The 18445-nt window shown below is 48.4% G+C and overlaps 1 protein-coding gene across 7 annotated transcripts in view; it reads left to right on the plus strand.

Moving 5' to 3' along the window:
- Positions 1 to 18445, plus strand: part of TANC1 (tetratricopeptide repeat, ankyrin repeat and coiled-coil containing 1) — a 232314-nt gene that overhangs the window by 177387 nt on the left and 36482 nt on the right. For all 7 annotated transcript variants that reach the window (XM_046018133.1, XM_046018132.1, XM_046018134.1 and 4 more), the window contains 7 exons: positions 416 to 697; positions 1653 to 1810; positions 2604 to 2835; positions 4398 to 4564; positions 6272 to 6879; positions 13906 to 14014; positions 14807 to 14929. In XM_046018133.1, the coding sequence (XP_045874089.1) occupies positions 416 to 697; positions 1653 to 1810; positions 2604 to 2835; positions 4398 to 4564; positions 6272 to 6879; positions 13906 to 14014; positions 14807 to 14929 (1679 nt within the window). The remainder of the gene's footprint in view (positions 1 to 415; positions 698 to 1652; positions 1811 to 2603; positions 2836 to 4397; positions 4565 to 6271; positions 6880 to 13905; positions 14015 to 14806; positions 14930 to 18445) is intronic.

The following is an 18445-nucleotide window of genomic DNA, read 5'->3' on the forward strand; positions in this document are numbered from 1 at the left end:
GCTGTCATCACGGCCCGATGAGAGCTGGGGCCCTGTCTCCAGGCAGACGCTTTTCCCTTTGCCTCCTACGGTAGTGGAAGAGACCTGTCTTAGATACTGTTTCACACAAACTGATGAGACCTGGTTTGGCTGCCTGCATCGCTTCTCTAATCCTCTAAACGTCTGTCCTGAGTCGTGAGGACAGAACTACCTGGTCATTTTAATAGGACCCTTTGTAAAACCCACAGGGGATTATAAATGAGGTATGACAGAAGTATTAATAGCACCAGATTAAAAAAAATTACAGATCCCTGGTGGCTTACAATTAAAGGCTATATAGTACTAAGTATAACATACAAGCAATGCTAACTTGAGTTTTTAAGTGTATAAAATGATGACATTCTTCTAAAATAATTATCTCTTTTTCCCCCCCAAGCACGATTTGCTCCCTACAAGCCACAGGACATTTTGTTGAAACCCCTGTTGTTTGAAGTACCAAGCATAACAACAGACTCTGTGTTTGTGGGAAGGGATTGGCTCTTTCACCAGATAGAAGAAAACTTGAGGAACACAGAACTGACAGAAAATAGAGGCGCCGTGGTTGTTGGAAACGTGGGCTTTGGGAAGACAGCCATCATTTCTAAGCTGGTGGCGCTTAGCTGCCACGGAAGCCGCATGAGGCAGATTGCTTCCAGCAGCCCCGGTTCACCGCCTAAAAGTATGTGCGTGTTTAATGCGGTTAGTAGATGAGGGGATATAAGGCAGAGGGAGGGCGTGGCCTGGATAGGCATCCCTTCTCCATTCTCCCCACGTCCTTCCAGCTGCCAGTTCAGATCTGCCGGCACATGTGGGAGGGAGAACTGTTTGAACGCCCCCTTCCTCCCTCTCTCCCTCCCCTGGTCTTCTCCTGGCTATAGGGCCTGTCTCCCTCTTTATGTGGGCAGTGAGGCCTGATCGGGTGTCCTGGGGAGTTTGGGTCCTAAAACCAGGCTGCAGAAGCAGCCAGGAGGAGTCTGTGCACAATTCTCTCGTTCCCTATTCTCTACAGCCTGTGCCCTCCCCTCTATGCTGGATTTACCAAAGGCTTAAAAACTAAATATGGGATATAGTAGTTAAATACCTGACTAGTCCTGTCTTACTTTATGTAAAATAAGCCTGTTAAAAGAAGGTGTCTCTAACATGGTACACAGGAACGAGTGAGCCATGAAAGAGCATTTTTTTTTTTTTTTAAAGATTTCACTTATTTATTTGACAGAGACAGAGATCACAAGTAGGCAGAGAGGCAAGCAGAGAGAGCGGGGAAAGCAGGCTCCCCACTGAGCAGAGAGCCTGACACGGGGCTCCATCCCAGGACCCTGGGATCATGAGCCGAGCTGAAGACAGAGGCTTAACCCACTGAGCCACCCAGGTGCCCCGAGTATGATTTTTTTTTAAAGCAAAAGGAATTTAATAAAAGAAACCAGAAACAGCAGTTCTCCCAGGAAGGCATCTGGGTGGATGGGAGACAAGACTGAGAGGGATGCTTGTGTCCTCCTTTGGACCTTTGCATTTGGGACTGTGTTTACTCATTACCTGTTAATATACTCTCTGCCTTTAATCAAGAAATATGTTCGGTGTCTCACCATGGCCCTGCTCTGATGTTGTAATAATGAGATCGGTCTCTTTCTCTGCAGTTTCTGATTCCTCCCAGGATCTTCCTGTCACCCCACTGCTTTCACCGAGTTCCTCTGCAGGTGTTACCAACACAGCTAGAACACCCCCTGGGTCTGTGTCTGATGCTCCTGAGAACCAGAGACCTAGAGAGGATGCCGTGAAATACCTTGCATCGAAGGTAATCTCCTGTTCTGGGGGAGCCTTCCGGAGATAGGAGTTGGGGGAGAGAAAGATTTGTTAGTTTGGCTTCTGAGAAAGGAATTTAAGGAGGGATCTTAAAACAGATGTAATTGTGTATAATAATGCAAAAATGTAGCTCTTGATAAAATAGTGATAGAGTACCCCAGGTAAGAGGTCTTAATGACAGGACAGGCAGACAGTCGGTAGTTTCTGATTTGGGTCCTTCAAACTCTGTCGCTGAATTTCTTCTCTGCGTCAGGTGGGGGAAGGGGGCCAAGGGTTTGAGCCAGCCTGCCCGGCCCTCCGGTTTGGGAAAAGCAGCAGCTATGACTTTTGGCAGGGCTCCCCTAGCCGCCAAATTACCTGGTCTGGGGGAGCCGCAGATGAGCTTCCCCAGAAGATGCTGCTGTTCGTCAAAGCAGAAATACACTGACTAGGGCACTTCCCACTGTTGAATACATTGGGATTATTCAGCATTGATTTAAACCAGGGTAGGCTTCAGGTTTTGTGAATGAGTTTTATTTCTTTGTTTTCTGTACGGAGTAAGGCGTACCGATCTTAATGCTAATCATGATGGATTTGTGGCTGCAATTAAAAGTCTGCCCAGAACTTGGCAAAGCGTGTGAATGAAAGAATGGCTGAACCAGTTAAGCTAAATCATGACTCCGTGCTGGCGAATAGAGGCGACGTGTTTCGAGACCATGGTGGACGGGAACACTGCGTCTGTTGGGGTTTGGGAGGAAGTATGTGATGGGGGGAAGGGGACACTGATGGCCGTGCTTCTTGCCTAGGTCGTGGCCTACCACTACTGCCAAGCCGACAACACATATACGTGCCTGGTGCCCGAGTTCGTGCACAGCATCGCAGCCCTGCTCTGCCGGTCCCAGCAGCTGGCTGCCTACAGGGACCTCCTGATAAAGGAGCCCCAGCTCCAGAGCGTGCTGAGCCTCAGGTCCTGCGTGCAGGACCCCGTGGCCGCCTTCAGGAGGGGGGTGCTGGAACCACTCACCAGCCTAAGAAACGGTACCTTGGAGTGGTCTCTCTCTCTCTCTGTGTGTGTTTCCTCTCTCGTTAGGCCAGAGCACCCAGGTTGTCCCCCAAAGGTCTTGGTTGGGAGTGAGGGTGGGCGCCTGGGGAGGATGTGGGTGCATCTGTGTACAGCTCCTTCTTTTCCCCAGAACCACCTCCCCAAAGCCCTTCCGTGCTTCTTGAATGGTGTCGTTGTAAAGGAACATCTCTAATAAAGAATTACCTCCACAGTTGAATATTCATTTCCAAAGTAGCTAATTTGTGACCATAGGTTATTTGGAGGACTTATGCCCTGGAAACTCTTGCCTGCATATTTCATATTCCTTCCTACCTAGCAGGGGAATAAGTTGATCGACTGAGCGACTTGCCAGCATATGTTTTTTCAGCGACTCTGCTCAGTTCAGTTGAACCTAAAGGCTTTTCTAGAAGTGTTCATTTGATTCCTTCCTTCCTTCCTCCCTCCCTCCCCCTCTTTCTTTTTTCTTCCTTCCTTCCTTCTTTCCTTCCCCTCTCTTTCTCTCTCCATTTGTTTTTTCTTTCTTTCTTTCTTTCTTTCTTTCTTTCTTTCTTTCTTTCTTTCTTTCTTTCTTTCTTTCGTCCTTGAAATATCCAGCAAGGTAGGACATGTCAGTGCTCTTCTGGTTTTCTGCTTTTCTTATCCCTTCTCCTCCTTGTTCCTCACCTGTGGGTTAGTTTACCTGCCTGCATTAACACTTCTGCGAGAGAAAAGGGGGTTGAAACAGATCGGTCATTGCTTCTCCTCATTTTCCTGGGCAGAAAGTTGGTGCTAATAAATGGGAAACTAGATGCAGGCTTTCGGAAAGAGCCCTGTTTTAGAAGTCTATAAAAGAGTGGTTCTCGGGGCGCCTGGGTGTCTCAGTGGTTTAAGCCGCTGCCTTCGGCTCAGGTCATGATCTCGGGGTCCTGGGATCGAGTCCCGCATCGGGCTCTCTGCTTGGCGGGGAGCCTGCTTCCCTCTCACTCTCTCTGCCTGCCTCTCTGCCTACTTGTGATCTCTCTCTGTCAAATAAATAAATAAATTAATTAATTAAAAAAAAAAAGAGAGATCTCAGAAAGTATGAGGTCATAATTTAAAAGAGTGGTTCTCATTACGGGCTGCCTGTGTGCCTTGGGCCAGGTGCTTTGCCTTTGAGGGTCTGTTTTTATTCCCTGACCTCCACTGAGAGGGTTCTGTGGGGGAAGACCTGGAGTCTTCTCCAGAGTTAATCTCCATGTGCGCTGTTATCTTTGCCATAGCTCACCCCAGTGACAGGAGTTTATGAAAAGCTAACCGTATCATATATGCGGGTGAGATTCTGCCAATGGGTGTAGTGCAATGTGTTTCTGAACACTGTTTATAAAATTTGTTTTTCTCTTGGCTGTGTGCTCTGGTTTTCACTATAAATTTAATAGAAGTAGGCTTCTGGGAAAACCAGTTCTTCTGTGATATGTAAGCCTTTTTTTCTTCATACTTTATGTGCATTAAAATACACTGGGTGATGCCATTTTATAGAAAGGTATAATTTCTTAATTAAAAAAATTATTTTATCCTTTAGAGCAGAAAATTCCTGAAGAAGAATACATTATTTTGATAGATGGCTTAAACGAGGCTGAGTTTCATAAGCCTGACTATGGAGATACGCTTTCTTCATTTATTACCAAAATTATTTCTAAATTTCCTGCCTGGCTGAAGTTGATTGTGACCGTAAGAGCGAATTTTCAGGTAAGAAAGAAGTCTCAGATCTCTTTCCAAGACCCCATATCCAAATTTTATGGTGTGATTAACAACATTAACTGTTACAAAGCATGTAGCTGCTGAATTGCAAACTGTATTAGGACTTTGAAATATTTAGTCCACAGAGCCCCAAATGGGTAAAACCAGAACTTTTTTTACTATCTGAGGCCCAAGAATCAGGGTATCAGGAAAGTCTCCTCTTAGCATGGCACTGTCTCTCCACTTCCAAAATGCAAGTGTCAGCCCTGCTGGTAGTTAATTTGTGTGAGGTACAGTGGGACTTTGTTTTTATTTTCGTTTTTTTTTTTTTTTTTGAAGAGAGAAAGGAAAGAGTTTTAAGGCCTAAAGAAGGTCCGTTTTTTTCATACAACTTAAGCATGAGCTACCTCATGCAGCCAGATAAAGAGTGGTGTTTTTTTTTTTAATTCTCTTCTCCATCTTTCCCCTCATGTGAACCCTAAATTATATCTTAACAACCTTTGACTCCTTCCCTCTACCCCTGTCCTTTTTTAGTAAAGACATTATTCTTAGATTTTGATTTTTGCCTTTTATGATGATGTCTATTTAAAAATAGCATTTGGGTTTTTTCTTTCCTCATTAGAAGTGGCATTAGGCCTCAGCCAAGCTTGATGTTTGTTTTTCTGGCCATTTGATTCATACCCTTTACAGCCATTTATCACACAGGAAGCAGAATTTGGCAATCGATAGTGCACAGGAACAGAGTCCCATATTTTCTGTACTAGCTGTGTAAGTTCTGACAGGTCCGTTAGCATCTTTGTAAAATGGGAGTGCTTCTACTCAGCCTGCCCGCTGCAATTACTACATTCAGTGAGGACATGGAGTTAATTGTTCAGGGATGATAGTGGGAAGTTTAAAGAAAAAAACGAAACTGTCTCTGCCGTGAGGTGGCAGGATAGTGCTGGTCTTTGGGGTGGGGTTGGGGTGGGAGGGGACGTGGGGCTTCCGGGAGCTGGCGATGTTCTGTTTCTAGCTGTTGGGTACCCAGGTATGTTTGACTTTGTGAAAATTAATGACACCATGCCATTACGGTTTGTAAGTTATACTAACATTTCAAAGTTTACTTTGAAAGGACAGCAGTTAAAAAAAAAAAAAAAGATGGTAGGCTCTACTGAAGTCTGAAGTAGGCAGCTTTGTCAGGGCAGGCTGGGGCTGGGGCACAGCCTGGCAGGGGGCGGGCCCGTTCTGGATTTCCTGGCTCGGTTCTGCAGTCCCGGTATCTGATGCGTGGTGAGGGATGCCTCTTATCTTGGTGCCTGGCTGTGTTCTTAGATACACAATGGTGGTTTGTGTCTGTGCTTGTTGTGTAACCTCTGCACAGTGTAAGGATTATGGGTATCAGGTCACCTCAGGAGCTCCCTGGCCTTGGCTGGTACGGCCAGCTCGCTGTCTGCTTGGGGCCCTCTGGTCTCGCTCGGCTCCTAGTCTTCGGATGAGGGCTTGGGGAAAGCCATTACTGATTCGATCTTGCATCAGGATTTCTTTCACATAAGCTTTTTATCTTCAACTTATCCTATTACATGTTTTAATACAAAACAATGAGTCCCTGTAATCCATGAAAATCCTCCTTGAAAGAAAACTAGTGAGTCTGGTTTGAAATGCAGCTACCATAAAAAAGAAATCTCTGTGGAGTGACGCCGTGGGATTTTTATTTTTTTCTTTTCCCCTCCCCCGCAGGAAATCGTAAGCACGCTGCCCTTCGTCAAGCTTTCCTTAGATGACTTCCCGGACAACAAGGACATTCACAGTGACCTGCATGCCTATGTCCAGCACCGGGTCCACAGCAGCCAGGACATCCTCAGCAACATCTCCCTGAACGGCAAGGCCGACGCCGCCCTGATCGGCAAAGTGAGCAGCCACCTGGTGCTGCGGAGCCTGGGCTCCTACCTGTACCTCAAACTCACCCTGGACCTCTTCCAGAGGGGACACCTGGTCATCAAGAGCGCCAGCTACAAGGTGGTGCCCGTGTCTCTTTCCGAGCTCTATCTGCTGCAGTGCAACATGAAGTTCATGACCCAGTCCGCCTTCGAGAGAGCGCTGCCCATTCTGAACGTGGCCCTGGCGTCCCTCCACCCCATGACTGACGAGCAGATCTTCCAGGCTATTAATGCAGGCCACATACAAGGGGAGCAGGGGTGGGAGGACTTCCAGCAGAGGATGGAGGCGCTCTCCTGCTTCCTCATTAAGAGGCGAGACAAGACCCGCATGTTCTGCCACCCGTCCTTCAGGGAGTGGCTGGTTTGGAGAGCAGATGGCGAGAACACAGCCTTCCTGTGTGAGCCCAGGTACGGCAGGCCGCTTCCTGTCAGCGCTTCGTGGGGAGTCTGGTGGGCGACTGGGGAAGGGGTTTCAAACACAGTTCACCTTTTTTCCCCTCTCCCTGCCTCCGACAGTTCACCTTTTTTAATGGAAAGGCAACACAGGATGAATAATTCAGGAGGGCAATGGACTATCCTGCTTCTGTACAAAACTTCCTTCCTCAAATGGCTAGAATTTTAGGGTTCCTCAGTACCTTCGGTGAGACAGAAGCTAGGCAACGCCTGGTGACCTTTCTTTGCTCCTGTTCTCTTCTAGACCTTGGGGCCCTTTGTGGGAATCACACGTGGGAAGGTGTGCTCTGTGCTCTGGGGAACAGCAGGCTTCTCCAGAGGCTGCTCACAGCTCAGTTTCTTCACCTGCAGTCTGTGGACTATCTTGGACACCCCCCACCCCCTGTGCCGCCGCCTCTGGGGCAGGCAGCCTCTAGTCCCAGGGACCAGGTGTGTCTGCGAGCCCACACTGGAGCACGGAGATCACATCAGCCTGCCTTATTTTATTTTGCATTTATGTTTCTGTGCAGTGTAACAGGTTGGAACCTGGGCTTGGCAGGATTCAGGTTCCGACCTCATATGCCCCGTTTACAACATGGTGCTGGGGCAGCCACATCCAGGGAGTCGAAGGTTCTACAGAGGCTTCGAGCAGGGCTAGTCCAGGGTGCAGGTCTCCTCACTGCCCAGGGCTGGGAGGCGGTACACCTGTCCCTCGGGTGGTCTTGTCCTAGTCGGGGTGGGAGGTTAGGGTATCTGAGGGTGCAGATACTTTCATTTCAGTAAGGGTAGGTTCTTGTCCCGCCGCTTCTGCCGGGCCCCGGCCCGCATCACTGCTGTCTGGGGGAGCTTCTGCCCTCCGTGAGTCAGAATTGTCCCCGATTCTGTAACAGAGCCAGCAAGCGGCTGGATTGTCGCCTGTGAGCTGGACAGGGCATTTGACCAGATGCTGGGGTCCAAAAGGAAGAGGTAAAAAAGCATTAGTGAACCGCACACCACCTTCCTCCCCACGAGGATTGACTTAACATTGACCTAACATGGGTCTGGCTGCTGTTTCATGTTGTGAGTAGCCTTGTTTTCTTAGGTAACCCTGGGCTAAAAATTTGTTTTTTTGAGTCTGGTTTGAGGCAATAAACTTGTAGCCTGCAGGCTATTTAGCCAGACTGTCATAACTGGGTGGAAATATGTGCCATTTTATATTTGATACAGTTAGCCACATCAGATCATTGTCTAGGAAGATAGGAGGCTATAGTTGAGTTTGTAGAAACATAGAAACAAGTTTGAAAGACTTCAGCAGGTTGTGTAGTTTTGTTACTGGAGTTAGAGGCAGAAGTCATTGGACTGGAGTCACCGCGAAGCATTGCTCTGGTTTGGGGAGGTAGGCAGCTTAGGACAGCCCACCGCTCTGTGACTGGCAGCTCCCAAGTGCTGATGTTTTCCAATAAGCAGGTGTGGGGACTGCCCCAGGGTAGGACTAGGACTGCACGAGGGCAGGAGAGACACCCAGTGCAAAGTGTAAGGAGTTGCTACTTCTTAGGATTGTGTACATCAGCATTTACCCAAGACCCCTATAGTTCTTGCACTTCATTTTGCAGACAGAGATGGTGGGAGGACGCGACTGGATGCCTTTCAGCCAAAGTTTTTGCAGACCCATCCCCTGCAGGGTACTGTGGCAAATACACAAATTCTCTGGGACAAGGGCCTGGCTCTTGGGGACTTCCCACACAGGAGGGGCAGGGATGACAGGAGGAGAGGTGACCATGTGTAAGGAAAAGGGAAGAGAAGTTTCCAGCTAGGGGAGACCATTTTTGGAAGATGTTTCACATGCCTGAGGACATTTGGGTTGGATCTTGAAGGATGGGTAGCATTTCTCTTCCCACTCAATTGGTTGTAACTTTGCCCCAATTATGGAGAAGCAGCAAAGAAGAACCCCTTACCCAGAGACAATGACATTTTACTCTTTTTAAAAGATTTTATATATTTATTTGACAGAGAGAGAGATCACAAGTAGGCAGAGAGGCAGGGGGGTGGGGGGGGAGTAGGCTTCCCGCTGAGCAGAGAGCCTGATGCAGGGCTTGATCCCAGGACCCTGAAATCATGACTTGAGCCAAGGCAGAGTCTTAACCCACTGAGCCCCCCAGGTGCCCCAGACATTTTACTTTTTATTTCTGCCTCTTTCTGTTCATTTTAAACATTCTCCAGAGCAATTTTTCTATAAAATTCCCAAACTGCTTTTTTAAATTGACACATCATGGACAGCTCAGTGAGCGGTTTGGAAATGTTAGCAAAGTATCATTTTTGAGGGCTGTGTAAATCTCCTAGTAGCTGAATGATAAAGTACTTTACTGTACCCTTATTGTGGGGCTTGGCAGTTGTTTCTGGGTTACTTATAAATAAAGAAACCTATTGCAAATATCTTGGCACTTTGCAGGAAAGCAATAGAACTTTCCTCCCAGACTTGATTATTCCTTAGGTCAGAATTACAGGAGAAGAATTAAAAGGATAAAGAGTAAGTTGCTTGGAGTCTACAGTCACATCACCTAGGCTTAAGCATCCTTCACATTTCATTATGTCTGTCGTTTTTTGCTGATACAAGTTGTAGACACCATGACATTTTACTCCTAAGTAATGGATTATGGACCTCCAAAAGACTTTTTTTTTAAATATATATTTTTAAAGATTTTATTTATTTATTTATTTGATAGCAAGAGAGAGAGATCACAAGTAGGCAGAGAGGCAGGCAGAGAGAAAGAGAGGGAAGCAGGCTCCCTGCCAAGCAGAGAGCCCGATGTGGGACTTGATCCCAGGACCCTGAGATCATGACCTGAGCCGAAGGCAGCGGCTTAACCCACTGAGCCACCCAGGCGCCCAATTTTTTAAAAATATTTTATTTATTTGTTTGACACACACAGACCATGAGCAGGGGAGAGGAGCAAGGGGAGAGAGAAGCAGCCCCCCACTGAGTGGGGAGCCCGAGGCAGGACTCCATCCAGGACCCTGGGATCATGACCTGAGCCAAAAGCAGACACTTACCTGACTGAGTCACCCAGGTGTCCAGAAAGACATTTTCATCCTTAACCACAATACCATCACCACACCTGAAATATTAATACTAATTCATCAGTATTTTCACACATTTAGTTGTGCTCAAATTTCTCCACTTCCTTCATATTTTTCTAGTATATTTGAATCATGATCCAGATGAGATCTATGAAATTGTGTTTTATGGTGTCTCTTTTAATCTCTAGATTCTCTCATCCTCCTCTTTTTGCTTTGTCCTTAACATTTCTTTAAGAGAATGATGGAGGGGCTCCTGGGTGGTGCATTTGGTTAAGCACAGGACTCTTGATTTAGGCTCAGGTCGTGACCTCAGGATTATGAGATCCAAGCCCTGAGCCCTGTGTCGGGCTCCGCACTGGGCATGGAGTTTACTTAAGATTCTCTCTCTCCCTCTGCTTCCTTCCCCACCCCCCTCCTCAAAATAAAATAAAATGATGGAGTAATTTGTTCTGTATCGTTTCCCATAATCTGAATTTTGCTGATTGCATCCTCATGGTATTTAATGCACTTGTCACCTCTCTTTCCTGAAATTGGTATTTAAATCTAGAGACTTGATCAGATTTTGTCTTAAAGTATTTTTTGCAAGGATCCTTAACCGGTGGTAAGTCTGCTTCCGTCAGCATTCCCACAACGCCTTAGGGCCGCTGATGATCCTTTCCCAGATCTGTCTGTTCATTAGGGTTGCATGAGGAGTTTTAAAGTCTTGAACAGCTTCTGTCTGTCCTCTTTTCTACACGTCAGGGACTTGAGGAATGACCAGGCGGGATTTCGGGGTGGCATGTGGCTACCGCAGACAGGAGCAGCTGTCCGAGGCGTCAGGTCAGAATAAGCAGGGTGTGCTCTGGCAACAAGAAGTCTGGTTTGGCTAGAGTTTTTGTCAGGGACTGGAGGAGTGAACAGAAGCATGTGCTAGGGAAAGTGGACCTGAATCAGTCGTCTGCGGAGAACCCACGGTTGAGCAGGTTCAGGACGCAGGTTGCCTGCGTGGGCAGGAGTGTGGAGGGTGTGGAGCCTGGGGACCTTTGTTACAGGCAGCGGGGACTCGGGGACCTGGCTTGGGGGCGCAGCAGGGTGGAGGCAGGCCCTGCTGACGTGAGATGGCTGCGCACAGCGTGGCCTTCTGAACAGAGTCGCGGAGGAGGAGGTGCTGTAGACGATGTCGAGGTATCAAGCCTCGGAAACCAGGAGTGGCGTCAGGTTTCGGAAGGCTAAGAGAAGCAGGAGCAGGTTTGGCTTCATGCAGCTTGAGCCTGTGGGGTGAGCAGAAGCCCCCATGCCGCCCCATGCCACCAGTGGGCAGGTTCCTGTGGGGAAGTGAAAGAGGGATCTGTAGCCTGGGGAAGTCGACGACGTGGCATCCTTGGTGGGAGAAGTGGTGGAAGTGCCTGGGGAGCAAGTCCTTACCCGGAAAGGGAGCTCCTGACTTCTGGGGCCTGGTGCAGGATTCCAGGAAGGAGGCTGGGGTTCAGGAGCTGCTGAGAGCTGAAGGAAGATGAAGACCAAGAGGGAGCCATTCTCTTCCTAGTGTGAGAGGAGGGTCCTCCCTCCTCAGAGATTCCTTCCATCCGGCCGTGAGGGGTGCTGGAGGGGAGAGCCCACGTCCTGGGATGGGAAGGGGAAGGGTGGAGGGGGCCATGGACACACAGTGTTGCAGTGTCTCTCAGAGCTGCTGAGGATCATACTTGCTGAGAACTGTGTGTGGGGTGGGGTGGGGGAGGGTTTTGTTTTTGACACAGGAGACACAGACGTTGTTGGAAACGGTGTTGAGATAATGTGGGGAAACCTAATCCATGAAGAAGGAGACGTTGGACATGCAGGGGGATGGGGGCAGGGGTACAGGCCGCTTGCCTCCTCTATGACCCCGCTGAGGCCCTTCATGGCACGTTTCTACCAAAGCATGTTTACCACGTGTCTCCTCCGGTTGCCAAGAGTGTCTCCAGGGAAGTGCCTCACCTCGTTCCCCAGGGAATCCTGTGTCCAACATGGTGCTAGCTAGGAGGTGGTGTTATGTATGAATGAGAAATCACTGTGTGCTGATGAAGAACATAGGCCCTCGCACTGGGCAGACGGTGGTTCAGATTCCCAGCCTGTTGTTTCTCAGCTGTTTGGTCTTTGGAGCACGTCCCTTAACCTGTACGGCCTGTGTTTCCTCATGTAAACAAACGGGGATTATGATACTTGGTGGTTCACAGGGTTGTGCAGATTAATGAAAGAATTCAGTTTCTGCATCCGGCATATAGTGAAAGCTTGATATAGAGAAGCTTTGGAGAACAGACGAGTGCGGGTAGACTCAGAGGGGCATGTGATCTGGAGCCCAGGAGGGAGGGACGCAAAGGTAAATGGGATATAGAGGAATGTGGGTGTCTAGTGATTACATGGTGAGTTGTCTCCTCGGGCAAGAAGCTGTGTGTTAAGCTGAGGTGACTAGAAGCTGTTGCTCTCACCACTGAAGAGTGATGTTTATCTCCCCATAAGGGGCAGCCACGCTGCTTAGCCTCTCGTGTCTTTGTGGTGGACACGGTTGGCATCGCCACTGAGCTCGGCAGACTGGGAGACTGAAAACAGCTTAGCCCGTGGCTGGGGAATGTGGGCCGGGATGAAGCCTGGGACCTGCCCATGGCTAGGGAGCACTGAAAGGCGGCAGAGAGCAGGAGGGGCGGGAACATGGGAGGATCTCATCTGAGAGGGCAAACCCACGCTTGAGGTCTGGGAGGTGGATGTGCGCTCGTGGAAGAGTTCTAGTCTCTTACAAGACGTCAGACAGGACACTCGGGGTCAGCATGGTTGTAAGTCATGCCTTCCCCTATAGTATAAAAAGCAATCTCTTGGGTCTCCTCATATCCAACATGGCTTGTAACCTATTTGTAAAACAGGCTTGCAGGTGAATAGCTAAACAGTATTTAAGTAATGCCTTTTAATCATCTAGTTAGAGAATGCAGTTTTTTTTTTTTTCTTAGCCTTTATCCTTTTCTCTGCAATTACCTGCTCATCTCCCCTGCCCCCTCAAAAAAAAAACCCAGCACCTGAGTTTCAGGGTGTCCATGAGACCCTCTGCATGGAGAGCCAGAAATGAAAATAATTCACCCTGTACAGAAGTCAGTGCTGTTGGAGTAAGCAACCCTTAGTGTCTTTCCCAGACAGACGGGCTCAGACAGAGGCCTGGAGCCCACAGGGGGCAGAATGCGGCTTGCGGGTGTGGAGAGCATCCTGGGTGGGATGGCTCCTTCATGAAAGGGTTGGTGGGGGATGAGTTGGTGGTGTTAGTTGAATGTCCACCATATGCCCAGACCGAGCAAGTTCACTTGTGCATCTTAACTTTCTCCCCCCGACAAGGAACTGCCTAGAATTCTAGGTGTTTCTGTCATGAGCTGTTGCATTGCCTGGCTTGATTTTTCTTTCCTTCTCATGGTCAGGTCTTCTCCTTTGGCCAGGTCTCCTCCCAGTGGTGATTATGCTGAGGGGAGGCCTGATTTCTGGTCCAGTGATTGTTCTGCTTTATCTGCCCATCCCTCCATCCAAGAAACATATACTTGACTGGTTGCTGAGGGGTGGGCATTTGCTCGGCCATGTGACTGTCAGTGTGCCTTAGGCAAGACCTTCATCTCATGGAATTTACATTTTTGTGAGGGACCTAAGTAAGTAAAGTGAGGAGTGATGGATGAGGGACAGAGATGGGATGGTTCCAAAGATTAAGACCTGTCCTGTCCTAGGACCTTTTTCTAGGTCACTCCACAGAGATAGGGGAATCCAGAGAAAGCCCTAAAATGATGGGAAGAATAAACAGCATGGGCCATCTTTGTAAAGAGGCAAATTTTCTTCTATTTTATATGGCGATCCTGAGGCACCAGGAGAACAGCGCAGAGTCGTGTGGACATGTTCACAGCTGAGAGCCTTCCGTTCGTGGAATGGGGTCTTTGTTCCCAGCCCTTGTGTTTCTTCTTCTAGGAATGGGCATGCTCTCCTGGCCTTCATGTTCTCTCGACAAGAGGGCAAGCTGAACCGCCAGCAGACCATGGAGCTTGGCCACCACATACTGAAGGCACACATTTTCAAGGTGAGACACATCCCTGCCAGGAAGAGTTTCGTCACCATTTTGATGGATTTTGGTTTGGGTTATCTTCACCAGCTTTATTAACCCTTGAGAGCTTTCCATGAGCCCCATTTGTCTTTCCCCCTGAGTCTCTTTTAGAACTTCGTTTCCATCTGAAGATTCCACTTCATTCATTCCCTGTTGTTTCTTGGGTGTGTAGATGTTGAAGAGCCTGAGCTACATGACCTGCGGGGTTTCGTACTCCCTGGATTTTCTGCGTCCCCGTTTCTCGGGGTCTCTTTCCTCTGGATTTCCTGTCATTTGGTAGTTACATCTAGAGGCTTAATCAGGTTCAGGTTTGATTGTTGCTTTCTTGGGGGTGGGCAGAAAGTCACAGTGACTTTCAAGTTTAAACTTCTAAGTCTGTTGGGGCTTTCTGGCATCCGGAGGGATAGAATTTGTGCTTGCTTCTCTTAGTGGCTGTTACCAGTAACTACCGATGTCTGCCTGGCCTCTTCATGGAAGGTTGCAGAATGGTGGTACTCCCAGTTTTTATTCTTCCTATATGAAATCATTGGAGAACTTCTAGGAAAAGAAACTTTCTCCTCTGCTGTAGTGTATGTAGCAAGGGCAGGCGCGTTCCACGACTCTCGCTTTTAGGGAGGGATGTCGGGCTCCCAGGTCCTGCCATTCTTTGTGCCACAGCATATGCCCTGCCTTAGTGCCCAGCTGCCCCCTCCCAGGTGTACCCCCATTGCAGCCAGACACCCCTGGGAACGGAGACATGGATGCCCATTTGTCTCTGATTGCTTCCAGGGCCTCAGTAAGAAGACAGGAATCTCTTCGAGTCACCTCCAAGCCCTGTGGATCGGTTATAGCACCGAGGGGCTCTCTGCTGCCCTCGCCTCCCTCAGGAACCTCTACACCCCCAACGTGAAGGTGAGTGACCCTCTGCATGGAGAGCCCCAGCCCCCACCCCTGTTCCTCCAGCTCTCCTGCCTTCCCCTGCCCTGGGGAGTGACCAGAGGAGCTGGCCGAGCTGCTAATGATGCTTTTTTCACTGATATAAATCCCACGGGCTTGAATGCCCTATGACTGGTTCTCTCCTAGGAGTTTAGCTTTTGCTTGGGCTGGAGAATGGGTGCTGCCGTGTGAGCACGTGGTGACAGTTACAGAGCGGATGTGATGAGGAAGCAATTCACAAAGGAGAGCAAAGGTCGAAGGGAGATTTCCAGGGGAAATGGATTTTTAAAGTGTCCTGGGTTTCTAATGTGGACCATCTCTTTACGGTTCATAGGAAATTAAGCATTGATGAGCGACAGTAAAGCAATGGGTACACAGAGACGCACTGTTCTAGAAGTTGCACGTATGTGTGTGTTTGTGATCATGGAAAGCATAGCAGGCAGGGTTCGGCCCACGGCTGGGCCCAGGAGCGTCCGCACTCTTGATCACTGACTGTCATGTCACGGTCTTCTTCTGTGCTTCTAGAGTAGATTTTCCTTCCTCATTTAACCCAGTTTGGGAATCTAAAACACATGAGGGCCACGTGTCTGTTATGGCAGCAGAGAAGGGCTGACTCGAGAAAGAGTGTGGGAATGACTGGTTTACATACAGCCGCTTACAACCCTCCTTTCGGGTGCAAGGCAAAAAGATCACAAATGTCTTCCACGGGACATGTCAGAGAGACTCCAGGCCTTTCAGCCCCGGGCGCTGACATGCCCTGCTGCGTACAGAACCTCCGAGACCATTTCTCAAGGAGCCAGGTCCTCCCCTTCCAGCACCTCCATGAACACAGTCCTGCTTCTTCCCTGCTCAGTAACATGAAGGGCAAGTGTAAGTAAGTGGTCATGTGGGGAAGGATGAGCGAAGCCCTGGAGGTTTCTGGGCATCTCCCTTCCCTTTCCTTCCTCCAGTTCATCAGGCCCATCTGGGAAGGGTGCCCTGGGGACACTCCTGGGGGCTCCTGCACCTCTCCTCCCCTGCCATCTGCACACCCCACCCTCAGTGCCTGCGCTTTAGCTGTGTGTCTGCAAGAATGAACCTTGTAGACCGCTTCCTTGGTAGATAGAGTTCTGCCCCTGTGCTCCCTCCTCTGCCTTCCTGGTGCTTGGGAGAAGCTAGAATGAGCAGACCAAGGGGAAGAGCCCACGTGTCAGGAAGGATGTGGCAGTGCTCTGAATCTGGGGCAGCTCCCCCTGGGCCCTGATGGCCCGGGCAGTACCCCGGGGTTAGGTAGAGAAGGGCCGCTGCACCTGGATGGATGCACAGTGGAGCTTTGCAAAGAGGAGTGCTGCCTTGTTCGGGCAGCCTCAGCCCCCTGTTAGGACTCCAGGCTTGAGGAGCCCAGGACACCTTGGATTTCAGCCTGCCTCCCCTCTTGGCTGGGCCCCTGATAGCAGAGCACCACGGACGGCCACTCACAAGGATGGTGTGCTCTGCCCTGCTCCCTCACCTGACAGACAGGTGTGATTGCTGCGTGCGGGCTGAACCCACAGGAACGCCGTATGAGGCAGGTGGATGGAGATGTGGATGTTCGTAGGGAAGGAGATAGAGCTCCTGCTCACAGGGAGCTCTTCCCTTCTGGATGGAGTTACTATAGAAGAAAGATGGAGACTACGGCTGAGTTTAGAGTTCACATACTGAAGAAGTCCTATTAAGAATTTTTGTTTTACTTAGATTTTACAGAAATGAGAGTCGAGGTTACTGTGATAACTTTACTTAGATATTATAGAAATGAGAGTCGAGGTTACTGTGGTAACATGGTTTCCTCTTTCAGCTAAAAGCATATCTTTTGGCTTCTCCATAATTAGTAAAATTCTGTAATGATGAGGAAGAAAAAGAATAAAAACGGCCATATCTGTTTCATTACTTGAATGAATTATGGGCGCAGAAGTTACTCTTTTAATGTGGAGAAAAGTAAATGGGACATGTCATACCCTGTCGAGTATGAGTTTTTAAGACAGTAAATTAAAAGGTACAGCGTGAGAATGTAATGAGCTTGACCCTCCTGAGATCATAGACTTCCCTTTTCAACATACTCGCCATTTTCAGAGTTGTCTTTGTTTGACCGAACTCCAGCTCACCTACATCTACGTGATGCCCAGAATTCTATGACTTGGTTATAGAATTTTAAGGCTTTCCATTATCCTTCTGTTTCTTTTATGTTTCAAGGGGAAAAAAAGGGTTTTCACAGAATCTTGAACAAATTACAGTAATTTAAAATTATGCATGCAATTAAGGAACTTTTTTTAGAGAGTATTAAATGTTGTCATACAGGAATGAATGTCATTTTGAGCAATAATTGCAGTTTGCCACTTTGGTAAATTAAAGTGACTTGCTCCAGAATGATTGCTTGGTAGATGAATTTTAATTTTACTGGCATGCCAGTGATTTCTAACAGCGTAGTCTCCCCTTGCAGGCCGGGGTCATGCCGGCCCAATGGGGTCCTGGCTGCCAGGGCTTCTAGGCACCCACCCAGCGGGTTGTTTTCCTCACGTGTCCCATCAGAGTGGCAGCCAGCCGTGGGCTTTCCAGGTCTATGAACTGGGAGAATTGAGGCTGTGATTCTTCTGGCTGAAGGCAGAGGCAGGGGAGGAGACGGGAATTAGACTTGGACTTTGACCGGACTTGCCCTGAGCGAAGGATCTGGTCATATTCTGCATGACAGTAGGCAATACTCATTTAAAGCAGTTCTGTTGGTCTGAACCTGTGGGATACTGGGAAAACTGGGACTTCGATGCCGCTTCTGGTTTTTCATGATCTCATTGGTTGGCCTTCCTCCTTTAAAACCCTTTTTTATTTTCTTCCATTCATTAAACCAGATGCTTATAGATAATATTGCCATTTCCAAATGTTAGGCAAGGAGAACTTATGTGGTAGGGAGGATCAGGAAATTTCCATGGGGTTAGGAATTAGTGTATAGGATGAACCATTAAGTCCCTTCCTTGAATGCGGAGTAATCTTAGCTAGAGCTGCCACAGCGGCCACTGGACCACAACAGTAATGAGCTTTGTGCCCAGAGCTGATCTGTGCCTTTCCCCTCGGAGCCTCTGTTTTCTCACCTGTCAAATAGGAGGTAACCAAAGAACCTGTCTTATACTGATCCGAAACCTCATCAAGATGTTACCACTTTTGGAAGAACATCTGGCATCTCTTGTGTGATATTAAAAAACAAAATTTAACCAAAGGAAATATGAAGATCTAGTTGGCTTTATTAAGGGATTCATGAATGGGTCAGCATCCCACCTAGCGAGCAGAGGGGCACATGGAGGAGTTGTACAAAATGGCAGGTTTTCAGAGGAAGGAGAGTGGGGGAGGAAAGTTAAAAGCAAAGGTAAAGAAAAGATTGTTCTAGGCAAGGTCACTTTCTCTTAGGGGAAAGGGCAGGGGGTCTTTTTTTTTTTTTTTTTTTTTATTTGACAGCGAGAGACTGCACAGTAGGGGAAGCGGCAGGGA

Source organism: Meles meles, chromosome 9 (genome assembly GCF_922984935.1).
Source record: "Meles meles chromosome 9, mMelMel3.1 paternal haplotype, whole genome shotgun sequence".
Taxonomy (NCBI): Eukaryota; Metazoa; Chordata; class Mammalia; order Carnivora; family Mustelidae; genus Meles; species Meles meles.